The following is a 22408-nucleotide window of genomic DNA, read 5'->3' as shown; positions in this document are numbered from 1 at the left end:
AATCTATTACACAAAGAATTGAAGGCAAATGTGTTCCCAACCCAGCATGAATAAAGTGATTGTGAGAGTTAAATGTCCAGGATATGCATGTGTGTAAGTAGCAGCGTAATGACATGCACCTGTTACACAAGACTGACATTATGCTTTTCTATTTGTTTCATCTAAACCTCTTCTGACTATGTACAATGCCAGCATTATTTGTATCACTTGGTGTAGTATCGTGTACTTAAAGCTTTCCAGTTAAACAGGAATTTTTAAGATATATATATTTGCTTTCATTATTTATTACAGGGGTACTCAAACATGTGATGGTACACTGAAATTGGCCTTGGGATGCCTCTCTGCACACCTTCACCCCCTCACCCCACACCCACCCTCTACCCCGCATTCTCCGAGACTGCACCTTGATGTGTTGTTGACGGGGTTGCAGAGATTTTTTTTTTTCCAGGGTTTCTGAAAGTTATGAAAATAACTCATTCATTCAGCTTAAAACTGAAAAGGATGCATCAGTCTATTTGGGGGGAAATGTAACATGCACGGTAATATGATACTTGGTAATAGAAGTTTTTAATATCAGAATTTTAATTTGAAATCCTGCGCAGCTATTATCTACATGCAAATGGATGTTTATGGATAAGCAACCTTGCAATGTGCTCTCAATGCTGTTTGGTAACCAGTTGACTGGTGATTCATTTACTCCTGCACTGAGATGTTAATCAAAATTTCATCTTCCCAGTGACACATTAAACATATTAAGAGTGCAGTAAGAGTGCTCTACTGACTTACAACTGCACTCTAACAACACTGTAAAAAAAACGGGTCAAATCAGAAGGACCAGAGATGACAACTTTAATCAATTTACTTATTTTCTGTCCTTCATCTGTTGCTTATATTTATGCACGCCCTTGTTGTGAGATAGAAACTGTTATGCTAGTTTTGGCTAAGGTACGCTCCAGCTGTAAGATGGTGAGAAGCTACAGAAACTGCAGATTGATTCCCCCCACAGTATATCCAAAGTACTTCTACAGACTGAATTTAACCTTGTCCATTACACTGCTCAGATTTGACAGTTTTAAGTGTTTTCTTACTTTTAAACTAGTCAGTGAGATTGATGTTAATCAATAAGGAAATTATCCACATCCCCAACTGTCTCTTTAATCCTGTCTCTTTAACTCTCACTGATACTGCAGTAGCAGCGGAGACAAAGTTGGTCATTGCAAGGTAACTGGTCAGACAGAACAAATAGAGTCGTTTTTGCCAAGCCTCAAGCTTCAATAGTTACTGCTGCTGGATTAATATTATTATAATGTGGTTAGGACTTTTGCCTCACAGCAAGACGGCTCTGGGTTCAAATCTACCACCTGGCCTTTCTATGTTGAGTGTGCACGTTTTTCACGTGTCTTTGGGAACTCCGGCTTCCTCCCACAGCCCAAGAGATTGCCTATAGGTGTGAATGCGAGTGCGAATGCTTGTGTGTTAGCCCTGTGATAGACTGGCGACTTGACTGTGTTGTATCTTGGCTCACCTGACAGTAGCTGGGATAGACTCCCCTTGACCCTGAACTGGATAAGCAGAAGAGGATAGAAGATTATTATTATTATTATTATTATTATTATTATTATTATTATCATCAATATTTAATTTTTAAATATCACTCATCAGTTCATCAGTTTCAGTGTATCGTGACACACCTGCATCAGATGTAACAATGTAAACCATTTCAAGGCATGAATGTACACAGTTCCCTGTAGACAAACTCCTGCAGCTACAATGAAGCTGGAGTCCTGTTAGGATTCTGTGGCAGTTCCATGTTGGTAAAATCCTGCACATTGAAGCAGCGGTTGTGATTTGGTGCTATATAAATGAAATGAAATTAAAGTGAATATCTATAGCTACCAATTCAACCACACAGAAAACTTGAGGTTTCCTGAATTATACACATATAACACTATCCAGTTAATCCGGCCCCGATTCTCATGTAATACACCGATATCTATTGTAGCTGTAATACCTTATATTTTGGCTATTTCTACAAAGCACCAGATACAACAGCGGGTAACTCATTGTGCTATTTGACTTAAATGGCTCTTTAATTTCCAACAGAGGAACTCTCATTCCAGCTCTTAGTACCTAGAATGCAGTAGAGAGTTTACAGTACACAGAAGACTGAACTTCTTTGTAGAACTCGTTAATTTCGCTCCCTCTTTTCTGGCTCCCAGCAGCTTGATCTCTGCTCTGCTCTCAAAGAAACTCTGAGTGTCTTTTCTGCTTCAGCCAACTGGCCAGCCGGTCAGGCAGCAGGCCTCCAACAGCCTGCAGCTGCTGCTGTGAATATAAAGCAGAGGCAGAATGCACTGATCACCAGCTCTCTCCATCTGCTATTCAACACAAATACAACCGTGGACAAAAGGCGAAGCAGTAGCCCGGGCTCACATCATTCAGCTGCAATCTGACTCATCATGTTAGAGACATTTTGAGCCTTTAATGCCTCACTTTACTCCATTATCTACTAATAAATGTGCTTCTCCCTTACATTTCATAATGCTGGATGAATCCACTGCTTTGAGTCAGAGAATTTCATCTTGGAAAGAAATGTGCTTCGAGATGTTTGATGGCATAGGGACGATTTGCAAGTTTAACTTGTGAGATACTCTACTGGCAGTGAGTTCATTAATAGCTGGATTGGTTCGTGGCAGCACTAGTCAGTCACTTTAGCTTTCTGGGAGTCTTGTTCTATAGACTGTACATCATTTAATTTGATGAAGAGTTTAAATTAGCTGTGTAAAACTATGAGCAATTGCTAACTGTGAGTTTGGAACCTAATTAATTGCGTTTCTGGCAGGACTGCCTGAAAAACACTCCTCTTTTAGAGTGTTTATACTCAGGAAGTTAAATAGAAAGTGCAAAACTGCAAAGAAGTTATAACAGCTTCTTTGTTGGACTTTCCAGCTTTTTGTTTCCTCAGAGGTTGGCGCAGTCAAACTGCTCTTACCTCAGGGCATCAAAAAATGCCATTTTGATCTGTGACAGACAATCTACCATTAGGCCATGGTTCATTCCTGTTTAGACATTAGGTCATGTTTGTTGGTAGTGTTTGTGTGCATTTGTGTACTTTTTTCTGCTTGTAAACATCATAATTTGTTTTTAATGAATTCCAATAAAACTTTGTAAGGCTGTAGAGTAGAGTCATTTTAACAACCCGTTAAAATTTGGCTTAAATCCACCACAGTCAAGGTTAATTCGAAAATTACCAGAACAGTCTTTGAACTTAGAAACTATGAGGTGTCAACATTTACAAAGCAACTTATGAAGACTTAAAATATAATCTCAATTTTATTACATTCACGTCTTCCTTTCTTTCAAGTTGACCCACAAAATGTGTTATATCTTTAACGAATGTGTTGCTAAGAGAAAGTAGTTAGTTATTATATAATAAGCTCAAGTTTTATATGTTCACTAATTTACAAATCTATACTTTTTATCCATTACTAACTTCAAAGTAAACACCTGTCATATTACCTTTATCTTTACTACAAACTTATTTAAAAAGAACAAAAAAACAAAATACAATATTAGTCCCTTTAAAGTAAATACTGCCCAAAGAGTGTGGTGTCATATGGAGGTTTGCTTAAGTGCTGCTTATTTGATTAGTTTTCTTTTCTTTCTCTCTTTATCTTTACTTTTGCTTTCATTTCTGTTCAGTTAGGTCTAGGCACCAACATTTGGTTCAACTTTAGGAAAAGAGGTTGGTTTTGGTTCAAATACACCTCATTCAAAGAAACCCTACAAGCAAAATGATGCTAAAGGGTACCCAGCATGTTCAAATGTAACTCCAGGAGATCTGTAAGCATTTACATGAGCCGTCTAACTGTTGAGGCAACCGGTGAGTGACAGCACCAATACGCGCTTCCCTGTTGGACAAATGCAAAACTTCAAATGTCAAAATTTATCATAGTTTATTCCCAAATGCCCATAATCATAGTCGCTGATAATGGTCATAGAATGCACAGTGATATCAGTTGGGCTGTTCCCAGCATTTGATCCCCATGGAGATGAATAAAGTTTAAAGTATGCTTTAAAAGTTGCTTTCAAAATGCTTGGAAGCTCAGACCTACCTGTGCAGTAGCCCATTCACATGCTGAAAGCTGTTGTATTTATTTGATAATGTTTATTCATCATGCTGGTAATTTTGCTGCTGAATCTTGTGGGGGAAAAAAAGCTAAACTTTAATCTTTTTTTTTTTTTTTTGTGTGTGTGCATTGGGTTGGAGATGTGAGCATCTCTAATGAGATCGACCACAAACATTATCTCTGCACCATCTAACCTGCAGCATTTCATTAACTCTGTGTCGAATATTTCCCCTAACCCCCCACCCTCCCTCCCTCTCTCTTTTCTGCTGTTTTCTCCTCAGAAACTGTGAAGTCTGTTTGCAGAAAGTTGATTCTGTTCATTTGGATGCAGCGTTTTCACTGAGAGAAACCTTTCATCACTCATCCACATGACTTCTTCCTTCTCAGCTGACTGCAACTTTCCCAAACTTTATGAATAGTCGTCTCTTAACAGTCGTTCTTTGGGACTATTTATAAACAAAACAGAGAAAAAAAATCCTCTGGTTGCTAGGCAGCATTACAACATGATAATGTGATATAGATAAAACCTTCAGAGGCCTAAGATGTACCTGCGTGCCAGGTTTGATTTGATTCAAATCAAATCAAATCGTATGAAGGTTTGGTAGCTCCCAGTAAGAGTTGGTATATTATAGTAAGATTTGTCTCCATGCTCTGTTAGAAAAAGGTCCTGATTTGTAGAAACAAACATGATATGACTGTAAAGTGGCTCAGACAGCACATTAGTGAATGGTCTCAAATGAAAAGCTTCTCTCTCTTATCAATATTTATCCAAAGACATGCACAGAAATACTAACAGATCCCAAGTTGATCCTTTCACCTATTTTCACACTCTGTCAGGAGGAATTTTCAGCTCTGCTCATGAAGTATAATGAAATGAATTTAGATTAAAAAATACCAATCATAGATGAAGCCATAATTAAAAACCATCTATATTACTTACTTTCAGTTGTAGTTACATCTACACTGGCCTCCCTCTCCCTCTGTGCTCATTCTCATGCAGCTCCTCGTTCTATTTTTCAGAAGTCCATTCAGCATCTCTGTTTAGCTGTGCAGGAAGTTACCATGGTAAAGGAAAAATATTTCATTAATTGCTATGTGGTGCAGAAGTAACAAGTTGCTGGTCGGGGATCAGGTTCAAAATCTGCTGAAAGCTTTTACCGACCAACTTGGCAGATCAGAGAAAGAAATTCCTCTGCGTTTGACAGAAGAGGAGATGGTTTAGTGCAGTGAAGGATCCATTGGGAGCTGATGGTTGAATGAGTGCTCAAATAAAAGCAAGTTTTCTTGCATTTATTCAATCACTAAACCTTTTACTTCTGTGGTTTGGTTTATTCTGCAAAGTGGGAGTGAAGCAATCTAGTGTCATCAATTAGTCTGAGATCTCAAAAGTTCAGCTTTCATCAGCTTTTTATTCTTGTTTAGAAACACCAAGGAAGTGATGTCATTTCTAATAAAGCCCAGCAAAGATAAAAGTAAACATGGAAATAAAATACTCTGATAATAAATTACAATAAAATATGAGAAAACCGAAGAGAGATATGAGTCACATAATAAATCCAGTAAGAATATATAGACTAAACACAAAATTAATAAGGTACTGAAGACAAATAAAACTTGTATATAATTTCATGAATATGTATCAGATTTTAGATCCATCAAAGTGTTTGCTGTGATCACAACTTTACAAAAGAAAGGCAGTATCCTTGCCAGTATCCTTGCCAGCATCAATGCGGGGTGCCTTTTAATTAACAGACAACTTGTCAAAAGTTTGTGGGATTTCTCACCCTCTAATGAGACCATCAGTTGTGCTGTGTTGAGCTACTGCTGGTATACATAAAAACAGTCCTATCTGCCTACGTTGGTAATTCATTGGGTAATTGTTTTCCCCGCTCAGCTAAGAAAAGCAAAGCAGCACTTAATCACCAAAAGACACCAAGTTCAGTCACAAGAACCATGAAATGCTGTGATGAAATTCTGGAAAGGAATACCAAAGGTGGCCATCGTCATGTGTCTGGGCCTTGGAGCCAGGCTTTCATCTTTTTGTTGGCTCGTGTGGATTTTTGGTTTTGCTCTCTGTATTTTTGTTTTTCTGTTTCAGGCTTGTGAGTCAGAGTTATTGTCTTGGTAATAGTTCTTTCTTGTTTCATTTTTTTTAACTTTTCCACAAGTCTTTACCTTCAGTTGTGTTTCTCGATGTTCTGTGTTTTTATAAAAGACTTGTAGTTTTGTATTTCTTCTTCTTGACTTGCAATTGTTTTATATTTTGTGAGAGCTTACATTTAAAAGCTGCTTTTTGAGTTTACTCAGGTCTCCCAAATCTTGCATCTGGGTGGACATCCTGCCTGCTAAACAGCTGTTTCATGACAGCCACTGCTGCAAAGGATTGATTCACTCCATTAGAAACTGCATCAGTCCAAGCAGCACATACATCTCAAAATCAGCTGGATGGAGACTGAGTGACTCTTTTATCATCAAACAAGACTTAACCACCATGTACGCCACAACATCTGAGACAGTGACCCAAAACACACCTCAAGGATCTTAAAGGATTCTTGACAGAGAAGCGTGACAGATTCCTGTATCAGCTCACTGACCTTAACCCGCCTGAGAAGGTTTTAGTACGATTTAAATGTAAAAGTAAAGAAAAAACCACCAACAAGTGCAAAATTTGCAGTCTGTGTGAATGACAAATTCATGGGTGTGCTTCCTGTTTTGGTCTCATTTCCCTGCCAGCTCTGGCAGAATGGAAACTTTGCTGAGCTTTGTTCAGTGTCCCAATTTTAAAATAGAGGATTGATTATTCTAACAGTGTCCCATCACACTGTTATGAGCATTATTACACTACCAGACTATAAAATCCCCCCAGGCCACAAAGGGTACGCTCAAACAATTTGCTAATTCAAAAGTAAGGCAGTTTTTTTCACATGGGTGGCTGAAGGGACTATCTTATTAGAGATATATTGAAGCAAAAGTTAACATTTAATTGACAGTGGCCTTTCATGCTCATCATACGAGCACTTCTCCACAGGCCTGTCACGATGTGCTGTCATCACAATTTGGGTGGATTTCCTTCTGCTGCCAAAATCTCCAACCAGACAAGATGAGATGTTACAGTCTGATAAATGAGCTCCATCCAGGTTTAACTGACTAACTCCAGAGAGACCAAATTCTGCTATGGAGGATGGAGGGATATTAAAGTGTTCGTTGATGGGTAACGTCTGGGTCACAATTAACTCCCTTGCTCTGCTTTCATCTGTACTGTATTCACTAGTGCCAAACCAAGTGGACACAAAGAGTCTTATTTTCTTTCTTTAACCTGTAAATGAAAATCTGGTCACTTTTTACACACAATTCTTTGAAAGTTTTTCTATTTGAAAAGAAGCAAATTGGTTTTCCCCAGTGTCCCATTGTAGGCTTTCACTGAGAACTGCCAAGTGATTCTGTCAAACCTGTCAGATAAGGCAAAAACTAATCTTCCTTTCACAAAGTCGAAACTACACCCGTGTTGTGAAGTTGTTGTTTTTCTTTTCAGACTCTACAAAACCTAAGATTTGTCTGTCTTTCCTTCCCCATAGTTTACTCTTTGAGTATTTTTTGATGTTCAGAGCTAGTTGAAAGAGAATAAAAAGTGCGTTCATTATCCCTTTACCTGCTTCTAAAATGTTATTTTAGATTTTCTGTCTCACCTTATCAATCTACTGTAACTTTCTTGCTGTGTGTCACTCTCAGTTTGACCTCTGCCACCAAAAGCCTGCTGTTTTCTGTCTCTGCATTTTCTGCACGTCTCACATTGACATAGTTTGAAAACCTCTCACTGGTCTGATTTAAACATTAAGCAGCAGCTGTTTTCTCTGTGTGCGGTATGTCCACAGGCCAGCAAGGTGTCCGATGCTAATGTTGAGTGTTTGTATCTGATTCTCCCACTGTGTTTGCTCTCAACAGGTTTTTTATCATCTCATTCCCCTGCTGTCTATACTCTCAGTAGGTTTTCATTATCAGATCCCCCTGCTGACTCTCTGCACGCCTTCCCCTCTCTTCTCTGTTTTCAGGGCTTTTTCTTGACCGTGCATTATCGACCGAACGCAACCGAAAGCTTCTCTCTCTAAATGTATGCACTCAATATTCTGCACTGCACCCGATCTGTTGAATGTAACATTATAACCTCATCCCCAGGCACTTCTGTGTTACACAAATTGGTCTCAAACGACTACTGTGTGTTGAATCACGGTTGCTTTAACCCACCCCTTACTCTTGACTTAAGTAAAGCCAAGAACAAATTTCGCTTCGAACTGTAGAGCAAATTTTAACCTAGTGTCTAGAAAATCTGGGCGCCATCAGAGCACTCCATGCATTTTGTGTGTGTGTGTTTGTAAAACCTTATACAACAAAAAAGTAGCAGACCAAAGTAGATTTTGAATGTGCTTATCTGGGGACCTTTATAGCCTCCTCTTCTTTATATGCCAATCAGATGCTTTTGTCTCTCACAATGCAAGCTTTACTTCACATGAGCACAGCAAACTATTGCCACCTACAGCGACTGCCTGGCAACGTTGTTGTTCTGTCATTTGAATTAGCAGCAGCTCCCGGATACTTCAGATTGTAATGGCATGCACAGCGCAAGCTGTTGATATACTTTATCTGAGACAATGTATGAGGAGGAGACATGGCTCAAAGAATCCTGAATAAAAATCCATGGGACAATTCTGAGTGGCTGTTGCCTCACCCCTGCCCCCCCAAAAAGGCAATCAAGCGTCAAATGGGAAACATATTGGCTAATTTTCTTGCTACACCGATACATGCGCAAAGCAGATCGTTACAGCTGTTTGGTAGCTGGCACATTTCTACATCTTTAAATATGATTACTGTAGTAAAGCTGTAGGTAACTGTAGTGTTCATTAATTTTCATCAGCTTGCTGTATCCTTAAACATAAGCATGGTATTTGATCACAGTTGTTGTTTTTGTGGGAGAAGCCGAGACACTTTTAATGTCGGCACTCTGGATTGAGCAGTAAATAAAGCACCCCTTCCCAACTTTAAATGTATTCCGTAGAATACAGTTGCCTAAATCCACAAAGACTTGGAAACATCAGAGCCATAAGCAGTAAATGAGCTGATCGCCTTTCTCAATCAGAGCAAGTCCACTGGAGTTCTCAAGACAAAGTATTTTTTAAGGTCAATCATTTATCAGCTTTGCCTTTAAGTTCCCCCATCTGCCAAATTCTACTTTACCCTTAACAGACAAGTAAGAGTTGTTTTTAACCCTTAATCATTCAAACCCCTGGTAGTAGCTTAAAAATTTTGGGCTGTAAATGATCTCCTGTAATGTTTCGCTTGCTGTGGTTTCTGTGGGTTGGCATGGTTGCAGTGAGTCATGGCAGCCAGTCAGAAATTTATTTTAAAAACAACTCACTACTCGCTGTCTGAAAGTGTTTAGTTTAGTACAACGAGCTAGATTTTTGTGATACTACAATTTTTGTGGTTTTGCAGGTTTCCAGTGTTTACACAGTGTTTTAGTGTATAATGATAAAAACTGATGGACAAAGATGCACATAGTAGCAAAAGCAGTCAAGTGGCTAAACTGAGAACCCACACAAACAGAAAAACATTTCAGCTCAAAAGCGTAATTGCTTGTCATTGCAGTTCATTTTAATGTTTTTGTCTTTCTGAGATTTTTATTTCCTTTTTCTCCTCTTCTGCTTGACCCAGTAATACCCAATGTTCCTCAGCAACTTTTCTGAAAGAGAGAGAGAGACCGTAATGCATCACATACTGCAAGAATTTCACTTAAATAAGCATTAGAGGGGATAAAATTCTTTATATTATATTATATTATATTATATTACATTATATTATATATTTTCACTTAATCCAAGCTTCTACATTTCACTGTGAAATAAATGCATTTTTAAACCCCCTACATTTAACAGACCTTAAATATTTCTGTTATTATTTAAAACCACTTGAGAATAAATACATGTAAAACTAAAGTGACAAGTCAATTAATTTATAAGCCATTTGACAGACTTTAAATTGAACTGATCTAATCTAGGTCTCATCTATGAAAAATACAGGTGAACTTCACATTTAAAAATCTTGTTTAAATTGAGCATTTTTCATTTTTACTACTTTAAACCATTTATTATCATATTTAAAAACATTAACTTAGGCTGCAGTTTTAGTGCAGGATTCTCACGTGTGATGTGTAGTACTTTGACAGTCATATTATGTAGGATCTGAAAACTTTTTAGCACTAACAGAATGTTTTGTGCACAATATATTACAATTGTTTTCACAGCTTCACTTCTTTTCATATATCTCTTCTGCTCTTTTCCTTTATCAGTTTCAGACGACTAAATGATACTAATTTAGTTTAGTTATACTAATGATGATACTCATCAAAACTGCAGAATAACCAACTGTGTTAACTCCCGTGGCTCTAAAGTGAGCTATTAAGTTGTCTAATAACATCACAGGTAATTGCTATCACACTCACTCTCCTGGTTGCTCGTTGTCTCTCCTATCATGTTGCATAGCTCAATTTCTTTGAGCCTGATGCAGAGCTCACAGATATCATCCGCCTCGCTCCATGACGCTACAGTAGGATCTTCTTCTGCCGCACTGAAAACATCCAGAGGCTGGTAATCAGGCACCGGCAAAATGTTTGATGTCTTCCAGGCTGCCGGAGCTTCGAGCTGCTGATCAGCACCATCATTCAAGTTGTTAGCAGAGCAGTCGTTTCTGGAACCGATGGGCAAAGAGTTTTTCTGGTTTGGCGCAGGGTCAAAAAAAGGCCAGGTTTTCTTGTTGTCTGTTTTGTCGTGGATAGAGGGGAAATACTTGACAGCTGCCATTTTGCTCAAAGAGTACATTGTTATTGTTTAAATTCAAATTGGGAGATATCCATATTAGCTATTCCAGAACAGGAGTTTCCACAACATGATGCCCGACTGTTGCCTGGTTTGATGAAAACCCAACTGACAACCCAACAATCACTGACCATGTATCCAGAGTACCCTCTGTAGCACAATGTCATCTTTTTTTAAAAATAAAAAAAAACACACACACACAGGCTGATATTCTTCTTCAGTTTAAAATAAAGATGGACACTGTAGCTTCTGCATTTGAAAAGGGAAGCTAGCGCATATGTGCCTAAAACCTGCATTATTTTTTCCAGTTGCCAGAAGGGGGCACGTCTTCGGGTTTAAAAACAAGTCAGATTTTATAGAGGTCTATGGGAAAGCAACCCTTTGCTCACTGATCTATGGCCACAGAAGTGTCTCAGTCACAAGTTACAAAGCTTATTTAAAATAACGTGAGGATCATGTTATAAATGATGGTTTCCATCTGACTTAAAAAGGAGAACAAAGCAGAGCATGCTTTAGTTTGGTGAACTTGTCTCACAAATACATTAAGTATGCTTATACCACAATTTTCCTTTTGCAGACTCACCTTCGCTGGGTGCCACCTGTTCTTCTAATGTATCTGCAATATCTCAAAGAGATGAGCACCAATGTTCCCCAGACAGCCAAGTACAGGGCACTTGTGGAATACATTTTCAAGACAGTAACGGGATGCTAATGCAAACACTTGTCATGTCTTGGTGACAATTGGAAAAAATCAACTTAAAACAACGAGATAATCAAAGATTGTGGAAAATATGCTTGTTTGATTACTTACAGAGCTGGGTGAGAAGATTGATGATGCTCAGCTCTTTGTGTGGTAGCAAATGTAAAGCACAGTCACTAGCTGATTAGGTTAGCTTGGGTCTTGGCAGTACTTCCTGGAGTTGTACACATGTTGCCCCTCATTTCTCCCCAAGAAATGTAAATACAGCTTTATATGAGATTTTACAGCTGAACGTTGTAATGACAGCCTTTTTTTTATTAGCTATCACAAATCGCCTTCATTCTTATGCACTTTTTGTATTGCTTGTTTATATTTATTGTTAAACTAATGTGACTGTGTTGAATGTTTGTTCCCCAGCTGTGCGCACGTTTTAAGCCCACACAGGAATATAACTTGCTCCAAATGTACACAAATTTAGGCGCTTGCACAACTACTTTACTTTTTGTAAATAAAAAGCATTCGAGTTAGTGAGATTTAAAATGCACACACCATAAAAATGAAGTGTTGAGTAAGGCGTGGATTTGTGTGTGGATGTGCATTTCACGTGAAACGAGTCTGCCTGGCAGGATTTATTACCCCATTGGAACTGAAGGACCCAATCTTGCAAGGCGCAGGGCTTTTGAAACTGTGCTTATTAAACATCGATGGACTGAAGAAGAGCTTTCAGAGGAGAGGGAGGCGCACGGAAGCTGCCGCTGGGAACGTGTAGTAAGACCCTCGACTCGCTCTCTCTCTCTCTTTCTCACTCTCCCTCACTGCCTCCCTTCCTCCCCTTCAATTCTGGTTTGAGGAGATCTCTCTTGGAGCTGGAGAGGAGAGTTCGTTCGTCTCTCTCCTCCAGCAGCCGCCGGGCTTCTCTGCAGCCTCTCACCGCTTCACCATGGATCTGGGAACTAAAAGAGTTGCTGGGATTATCGCTCAGGTCGCCCTGCTTCTCTCCTGCGCATACGGGACGACCGGGGAAGGTGAGCCGGCTGTGCGTTTTTTACTTTTCCCGCAGGTAGCGCAGCAAGTGCGGGGAGTCTGCTTAAAACACGACACCATTCATCTGATTAGAGCGATAGAAACACGGGGGACCGATATGTTTTTGTTACTTTTTAAATTAACATTCGAGCTTTATAAAGAGCTTTCTTCTTCTTCATCAGCTTTCAGCGCGTCTTCGTTGCCAATCAGAGGAAATTAAAGAAGTAGATTGTTTTTAAAGATATTTTTGCCCTTTTTATTAGAGCAACATTTAAGCCAAACGCTTCTCCTGCACAAGTCAACTTCTCTAGAAAACATTCCCCTTGTGATTAAGCCCCTTGTATTGCATCTTTCCAAAGATTCCTGATTCTCAGACTCACAGTGCCTCCTGAAAACCTTTGTATTTAGGATGCTGCAGCCCAGAAGGTTTCACAGAGCTCAGTGTTTGTCAGTAAAAGGTCTCAGCTGTGTGTTCAAACCTCTGTAGGCTGAAGCCTTTATGATAACCACTGAATCGAGTTCATCCACTCCATACAGCAAGGTTATGTGTTTGCTTTCTGGTTAATTTTGTGCTTGGCAAAGCATGTTGAGCCTGCTCGGAGTACAAGAGTGTGGGTGAAGCTGTGTGTGTGTGTGTGTGTGTGTGTGTGTGTGTGTGTGTGTGTGTGTGTGAGAGAGAGAGAGAGAGAGAGAGAGAGGTTGAATGCAGCTTGTACAGTAGATGTGGGCTTGGGACTGAGAGGATGCTGGGTTGCGTCTTAGGTGAAGAAATGTCACTTTTCATCACTGAATCATGTCTGAGTTGAGCATTAGTGAGCCTCCAGGTCTCTAGTTATGTGTCATTGTGGGAATGTGAAGCTGGGCGTTGCTGTTTTCTTCCTCTGCCTGAAAGAAGAGGCGAAGGGGAGAGAGATGGACAAAAGGAGCAGAGAGGGAGATGCCATACGCTTGTACACATTGGAAACAGATGGCAAAATGACTCTCCCGCCCTCCTGTCTTGTTCTCTTTTCTCGCAGCTCAGTGATTTCTTTTCATTTCTTATTTCATAGCGTTCCTACCTTACACTCTTAAAGACGTGATTTGTGTAAAATATTGTTATCTTCACTTTCTTCTCCATAGCTCTTTTACTCTGCAAGTCCTCCACTTTTCTTTTTCGTGTTCCCTTTTCCTCTCGCGTCCATATTTACAGTCACTGACCCCCTGAATCCCACAGTCATTAGAAACTCTTGCTGTGCAGCCAAACATTGCTCACACTCGCAGAGCTTTATTTGAAATTCAAGTGGAGACCTCAAAGTTTCCAAAGACACCACATTTGTCAGGCTGGGTGTTGCGAGCATGTCCGGGTTAAAGCGATGCACTAGACATCCTGAATATTTCCACTTGATAGAAGGGCGCAGTCATGAAAATACATGAAGTGTTGTGCTTATTAATGCATTTGGATGTTTGAGCTTCACTGTGCAGAATGATATATGGGCACTTTGACACCAGAAGGCTGGATTCACTTTTCATCTGCTGAAGGGGGGGGGGCTCTCTCAGCTCACCTTATATCTCAGTTTAAATGGAACCTATTATAATTTTCATATGTTGCTGTCATTACTTTGCTGTTACAGTGGTGGATATTCATTTTTTAATAGAGTTTCAAATAATAAAGTCAGAGCACAGGTTCAGTCTTTTTCAATGTGTGCTGTTTTAGAGAGCCGATATCATATATATGGTCATCTCATACACGCAGCCACTTGCCTGCTCAAACCTTCTGTTTACAAGGAGCAGCTAGTCCTCATCTTCTCCCCTGTTAAGTGAATTTTCTTTGCTTAAGGGAAGGAGAGAGGCTGGACTGTGATGGGCTGCACTGAGACCCCAGTATATATATATGAGTGAGCCACTTAGACAAGTGCAAAGTGAAATAATGAAACATCTCATCTTCTGAAATGGATATTTGCATATTTGTAGGTTTAGGATTTCTGAGACACAGTAGTAGAAACAGTTCTGTGAAACTTATTTGTCTCTATATAATTTGAAACATCATTGAGTGGAAATACCAAGTTAAACATAAAAGCAAAGAGAGAATCCTAATGTTTCACCCGTTGTAACTACCAGGAGCAACAAGGCGCATAAAAAGTCTCTTTCAGTTTGTGTGTGATTTTGTTGTCTAACAGTAATGAGGTAAGGAAAGAGACACACTCTGCAGACAGATGATGGATAAATGGTGTTGTGGAAAGAGTGTAGACAAAGCCGTGTGTAAGCAGTTAGAGTAGATGGCTTTGTAGTTTCCATCCTTCCTCCTTGAATAAAACATCTAGAGCTTCACCAAAATATCAGGCTCTCTCTCTTTTTCCACCTGCTGTGTTTCTCCTTCAGTTGTTTCCTCGCTTTCCTGCTGCTTCTGACTCAGATGTGGTGCGAACTCTCCATCCGTTCCTCCTTGTCCGACTTGTCTCTCTGCCTGTTGCGTTTTTCTTTTAGCCTTCCTTTTGTTTCCTGCCAGTTTCTCTCCACTCCCTTTGTCCTACTGAAGAGATGCGTCTCTATTTGTTTTCCTTTCGAGTGTCTTTCTCTTTGTCCTCCTCTACCCAAATCTCTTCTCTACACCTGGATCAAAGAGGATGTCTCACTGCGCCATCACTGTTCTTCCAATTCATGCCTCCGCATTTCTTCATCTTTCCCGCTCTGCATGTGTCCTCCCTGCTCACTGAGTCCTTCCACGTGAAGCTGAAAACAGTTTGTTAATACTTTATGACCCAAAATCTTTTTTTTCTGAGAGACCTTGCTTCCCTTATAGATGTGTTTCTGCACATTTTCCAGCTCAGCTTGAAGGTGTGTGGAGCTGTATGTGGAGTCGCCTGCCATCGGTATCACAGGAATAACAGACAAGCCATTTGTGCCACCTTTGCACGTGCAAGAAAGCTAACAGGGAAATCCAGAAGATTTGCAGTCTAACACGTAATATGTGCAATTGTAATCCTGAGACAAAGATAGTAGAAGTGAAAAAGTATTCTGGTGTGCTGAGTATCTGTAAATGCTGTTGGCAATGCTTATCTGAGGGTTTATTAGCAACAGAGCGCTTGGCCTCCCACAACAACCCCACATTTGAATAAGATGTCTCTATTTGTAGTTGTTGTTGGTTGAAACAACTCAAACACTTAATTTGTGATGTGGCTGCAAAACACGCCTTATAACGGAGCTCTGATTGAAAAAGCAAATCTTTCAAATGTTGCTTTTCTTTTCTCACAACAAAACAACAACAAGGAACTATTTTATCAAAAAAATCTGGCAAAACTTGTGATGGCAGCTTGATTTTCTCGTCAGAATGAGACCACCACACATTTGCAGCTTACTTGTACGAGAAGCACAAGTGACGCATGAACAGTGGAAGGTGTCGACATGTTATTCAGCTCTGCCCTCGTTGCTTTAACACTTTTTGAGAAGCTTTTAGCTTTTGCACTTAAAATAACATAACATATTGTCATCAAATGAATGAACAAACAGCGATGCAGCTGCGTCTTGTCAGCTCCACATGTACGTATTTATGTGCGAGGAGGTGTACCCGCAGTAAAAGCTGGGAAAGAAGAAATTAGCACCATTGTCAATGACAGCGTGCAGGAGCTATTACTGCTTATTGCATACATGTTACAATTAGAATGTAAAGAATCACTGGCAGCAATGATAATTAACTGTTAAAGAAAAACATTATCCATCTCTGTCAGGAAGAGCACCCAGCGTAAAAAATCTGCCAGATGAAACGTGCGGCGCTACCCTCTGTGACAAGGGAGCAGCCAACAGCAGCTTTTTATTTTTTGTCAAAGCTGCCGTGATCACCACTGGAGACTGACAAAGAGCTGCGTGAGGCTCAGAGCCACAGGTTCAAAACCCGTAGTCTGAACATTTCTCTTCATGTTTGACTAAGAGTGAAATTTACTCCCTAGAACAGCTGCTTAGCTAACTGCATCATGGATCTCCATCTCAGGATTTGTCCGTTTGCCTTGAATTAGCTTTTAAAGTGAGTCTCACATGTTCAGTGACAGGAAAAATCAGTGATTTATGGAAGCTTTTAAATGATAAGGCTGTTTACTAACACATACTTAAAGCTTAGAAAATACATACAAGTCGTGCCATGGCAGTGGCCTGCCAGTATTGCATGAATATTTAAAAAAATAAATGCGACTGTTACAGTCAGCGTTTCTGTCGATCTCTCTCAGTTTTTATTATTTTTTGCTTTGTGGTTCTTTTCCTTGGCTAGGCTCTTTCTCTCTCTCTCTCTCTGTATCTGTCTCTATCTGTGATTATCTCGCTCAGCGTGACCCAGCAGCACACTCATCATGCACGGACCATAAACCACAGCAGCATAATAAGTTAAGACTGCAGAGATGGAGGGATCCCAGCTGCAAGTTCTTAGCCTGAGCCTCACATCTCAATTCTCCACGGAGACAGTTCACTGTTCATTATGGAGGTGGCACTAAATGACAACAAAGTAGAGATACATATTTTAACAACCGACGGCGCTCGGATGACTTGTTAGCCGAAGCAGCGAGCTGCTTTGTCACTGGAGTTGAGCTGATGAGATTCAGGGAAGTCGGTGTGTGAAGCAGCTACCCGCAGGGCCGTAAAGCCAGTGTGCATTTAATCGCCTTCCAATATGAAAACGTAAAAGAGTCAATGTATGTTCAGCAGCTGCTATATGACAAAAATAAAAACTAAAATATCCATTTAAGCTCCAAAAACAGTGAGTAACTGTTTATCGGCTGGAGCCTCGAGCCTCAGGTCAGTTTTAGGTGTCAGAATGAGGTAATGAGAATAAAACCCTGCAGGTTTTAAACAAACTGTTAGCAAATCTTGATGTGGATAGAAGTGCTTTTTTCTAAATGCAGGAGTACAAATGGAATTGAAAATTAGAATATAGAAACATAGAATCTGTAGAATTTGTCAGCTGCCATTGGTGCTTGAATTGGGTTAACAATGTGCTGTCAGTGCACCACTATTCCTGTTTGAAACATGTTTTTGCTCCATTTTGTTGTGTTGAACACAGAGATATACATGCAGAATGTGGAAAGTTACTCTCATACACCTCCTACTGTCTGGAAGAAGGTCCTAACTATAGGCTGTACAAAAGTTGGACATGAAAAGTGAAGCCAGTGTAAACCTGCAGACGTTTTAATAGCCATCAGGGGACAATACCCATGATTTTCTGTAGGAAACCCGCCCACGGAGTTAACTTCAGTAAGCACTTTTCTAAAGAGTGTTCAGGTTCAGCCAGTCTTCTTAGGTCATACAAAATAAAAGATTAAGTCCATTATGTGAATTCTGGCCACTTTAAGTTTCAGAAGGGAGGATTATCTGGGGTGTTCTCATTAGCTTGCAGTTTCACAATTAGGTCCCAGTTTCAAAACACAGAATGGCAACGATGAAAACACATCTCAAGTCTTTCAGAAACCACACGGTGACGTCATAGTAACTACATCCACACTTTATACTGTCTATGGTTCTGTCCTACTCTGACAGACTGCTGATTGAGAGGGGGACATATGTACAGTGGCAGAAAGTTAATAATTAAACTGACACATTATAACATTTCATTTATGATGCCGATGCTTTTTAGTTTTATTTCATGCACAGAAATTGTGATGTGTAGATGACTATTCATTTGTTAATTTGCAAATCAATTCCATTTTATTTATTAATTTCTATAGGGTTGCTTTCCAGCCACCCGACCTCCCCGTGACCCAGATAAGGATAAGTGGAAGAGAATAGATGGATGGACAGCCAAATAGTCACATCAATACATTTTATTGCAAGGTAAAGATCGTACAATAGCAGAAAGAAAACAACAATTAAATGACTCTCTGAGCAAGCACTTGGTGACAGTGGGAAGGAGAACTCCCGATTGCCAGGCTCAGGGAGGGGAGCAAACTGCTGTGTCTGGTTAGGGCTGATGGGAGGAAGACAATAAAAATAACGTTCTCTATACTGAAGGTTAAATACTATTTGGGGGCTATTAATTCCTCCAGTAAGTTTTAAAGAAACTGTTTATTTTATTAATATATATAATAGCATATAATGTATATATTATATAACATCAATTAATATTTTAATCTTTATTAAGAGAAGATGTCAAGCTTAAATGGAATTTTAAAGCAATATTAACCAGCCTCGGTGTGAAGCATGTTGAACATCAGAGCTTATAGTGAATCCTTTTAGCTGCCTGCTGGGAAACAACCTGCACTATGAAGGTTGACCTGCAAAATCTTTAAGACAGCAAAGAAACATTTACTAGAGCGGTGAGTTTACTCATGTGAATCTCTTAAAAATTCACCTTGCGAGAACAGAATTTCAGCTAAAACCACAAATGTGTCCACAACCTGACGGTGGAGCGGTTTGCACTGAGCATTGAAGGAGCCAAAGATTTTGTATTGCTATACTGAGTGGGTAGAATTGTTGCAAAGCAAGAAACTGCAGAACAGTGAAGCCTTGCGTTGAATAACAGTAATGTAATTAGAGGTTTGTTTCAAAACTGCTGTGTCTCTAATTGTGCCCTCTAAAAGTTTTATATCATGACCTGTTTTCTTCTGATTTATTTTATTAAATATGAGCGCTGCGCTACTTCAAATTTTGAGACTCCTGTTTTAATTACTGGATTTAATTAGCTTTGCTTTTTGATTTTTGAGGGGTTTTATTGGTTAATTGTTTTATGTGTGTGTGTATTTCCATTATGAAGAATGAAGACAGCTATTACTCTTCTTGACAGTATTACTCAGAAAAGAAAACAATTAAGAAAAAATCCACATTAGAGGTTTGTACCTCATTTATGTGGACGCTCGCTGACATCAACCAAGTCTTATTGCGGAAATTCAGCCAGTTCTTGCTGCTATATCTAGTCTACTATCAGTGAAGTTCAAGGGGTAAATCTCTGAAGTCGAATATCGTGCACTTTATTTGAATCCTAAGATCCTTCTGAGTAGCTTGTTGTCTCTGGTGTACTATATAAGTGTAGGTGGATGAAGCGTTTGTGGTAAAGTAATGAACTTCCAGGGGAGGAAAAGTTGTAGTGTAGAGGTATGGGTGTTCTAGCACACGCTTTCCATCTGTTCAAATTATGAAAAAAAGATTTTGAAGAGGCTACTTTGGGTGCAATATTGGTCTCCCGCCTCCTCAGTAATGAATTTTTATGCTTGTGCATTGGAGACAGCTGTGGAGGAGGAATCTTGTTCTTCGAATTGTCCGTTCTTCCTGCGACCACGACACTGCGGGAGTGCGTCTGGAGAGAGAGTAACCCAGGTTATTTTTTCGGACGTAATATTTACAGATTTCCCCTGAACATGCCACATGCAGGAATCATTACGTTACTGTTTCAGAAGAGAACAATAAGGATAAACTGACTCATTCTGTTTTTGATTGTGCAGAATGGACAGATTGTGCGTTGCACTTTTCTTAAGAACTGCTCATCCAAACAAGATGAGTGGGTGACTGAAGTCAAACCAGTGGCAATGAATACTTGTATAGGTAAAAGTAGTGTAGAATACAATACAAAAGAAAACGTGTGTATTATGTTTTTGAGTTTTATACCAACAGAATAGTGACATTTTGTAAAGGTTAAACATTTTTTGGCTTGCTGTTATTCTCACAGAACCTTGTAGGCCTCTCGCTCCCCTTACAGAGTGGAACAGGCGGCAGTCGCTGGAAACAACTTTCAGCTAAAACAAAAGAACTGCTCATTTACTGTGAAGCATCTTATATAGTGGCACTGCATTTAATCAGTTGCACAGCTTATACAGCTGCCGAGATTGAAGTGGGTAAACTGTTGTCTGTGTTTGGCACACGTGATCATTTTGGTTCAACGAAAAACCTTTACAATTTTTCGATAAAAGGCACAAATTTTTTTTTGTCATAACTTAAGAATTCATACACTGATTACTTCAAAATTTCACGCATATGTCATAAACTGTTTACTGTTATGGCTGCAGCATAATGTTTATCTCTTGGCTCACCTGCTGAGCTGTTCAGCTGGGGTTTACCTATGATTGCTGACATTGGTCTGGAAAGCAACCCTGGAAAATCAGACTAGGTTGAGGTTGCAAACCAGGCCATATGGCAGATATGTTTTTTGTTTAAACATTTATGTAATCCAAAAAGGAAGTGGCTCCCTAATATTTTTGCTGGGAGTTGGCAACCCTATTAGTTAGGTAGGTAAGTACTCTTTAAAATACCAGAATAGGGAGGATGGTGTAGGTTTAAATTTATTAGATTGATCAGTGTTGCTGAACTAGAAAATGTTTTGGGTGGAGTGTATAACAGAATAGCTTCAGTCTCTTGTTTTTTAAAACTTAAGTATGAACTTATACAAAATGCGGCATGATATTTATAAAAAACAGTTTTATTGATTACAAAATACGCTATATCGGATTCATATCGGTATCTGCAGATATCCAAATTTATAATATCGGAATCGGTATCGGACATTAAAAAGTGGTATCGTGCCATCTCTAATTTATTATAAGGAGGTGCTGCAAACATGGAATTCAGAAACAAGCAATCATTTGTATGTGCATGTCCAATGCTTTAAGTAATTGTAGTTATTTAAAAAAGCGTTTTCCTGACCCCTTGGGTTGAATGCCAGAAGCTAAAAACATCAGCAGGATGAAATCAAGTAATAAACTTCACATTGTGAACATATCTGTTTGCCAATCCATACTTGCACCCAAAATACAGAATAACTTGAAACAGTTGATTTTGGTCCACTATATTCCCTATCTTGTTTTTTTATTTTGGCTCTGGTAGGTAGTGAATACAGTACTTGAGTTAGGCCAAGGCTGGTGACCTACTGGCAACCTCCCGTCACTAGAGAAAAACACTACTTGCTTGTTGATGAAGTTGGCCGCAAGGAGGGCAGTACAGCAATTAAAACCTCCTTGTGATTGCACTTGCAGTTTGGATGGGAGACACAGACTTGTCTGCAATGCTATTTACTTCCAAAGCAGTTGTAAAAAAGTGCAATTCAAACCAAAATGGTGAAGGTTTGCACCCAAAGTAAAAGCTCTAACATACTGCTGCAATCAATTAAAAGGTGCCACGTTTACTTTGAAGGTGAGCTTTCACCATTTCTGGATATTGTTGTCAATCTCACTACTGCTTGCAACATTTTGCAGACAAGCTGCATACATCATTGCAACCAATTTCAAGCTACTGTCTACCAGTAATCACCTTAATTTGACAAAATAGCGATAACTTACCAGTAATTCTTCAGCTACTGCAACTACCAATAATTGCCTGCACTCAGTGGGTGAATACACATTTTTTCCCTCATGATTGGTGATGATCAGAAGGTCACAAACCACTCTCTAGGCCCGTGTGAATTGGGCTTTCCACAGCTTGGTTATTGTAAACAATTCTGTGCCACTATTTGTGAAGATGTGGGGCGTAACATTAAAAACAGGAGTTGAAGGATCTTAAAATACTTTGCAGAGTGCAGAGAGTGAAGATCTGTGCCTTTGAGTTTAATGTAGTAAGTAACCACCGAACAATTAATTCAGTTACTCAATTTTTACAGTAAAAGGGTCACTTTTTGTCTTTTGTGTCATGCTATAAAGATAATTTGAGAATGAAGTAAATCTCAGTTACTTAAATTAGAACATTACCGGTGGATTAAACGTAAGACTGCATTGACAGAGGCAGGCTCAGGAGTCGATAGAATGAAGACT

General features: G+C 39.4%; 1 protein-coding gene across 1 annotated transcript in view; it reads left to right on the top strand.

Moving 5' to 3' along the window:
• The first annotated feature begins 12302 nt into the window (after positions 1–12302).
• LOC120737661 (contactin-associated protein-like 4) overlaps positions 12303–22408 on the top strand; it is a 145181-nt gene continuing 135075 nt past the window's right edge. The window contains exon 1 of the mRNA XM_040038498.1: positions 12303–12721. Within this exon, the coding sequence (XP_039894432.1) occupies positions 12637–12721 (85 nt within the window). The 5' untranslated portion in view covers positions 12303–12636. The remainder of the gene's footprint in view (positions 12722–22408) is intronic.

Source organism: Simochromis diagramma, unplaced genomic scaffold (assembly GCF_900408965.1).
Source record: "Simochromis diagramma unplaced genomic scaffold, fSimDia1.1 OVJJ01000247.1, whole genome shotgun sequence".
NCBI lineage: Eukaryota > Metazoa > Chordata > Actinopteri > Cichliformes > Cichlidae > Simochromis > Simochromis diagramma.
This window is presented reverse-complemented; position numbering and strand designations above follow the sequence as displayed.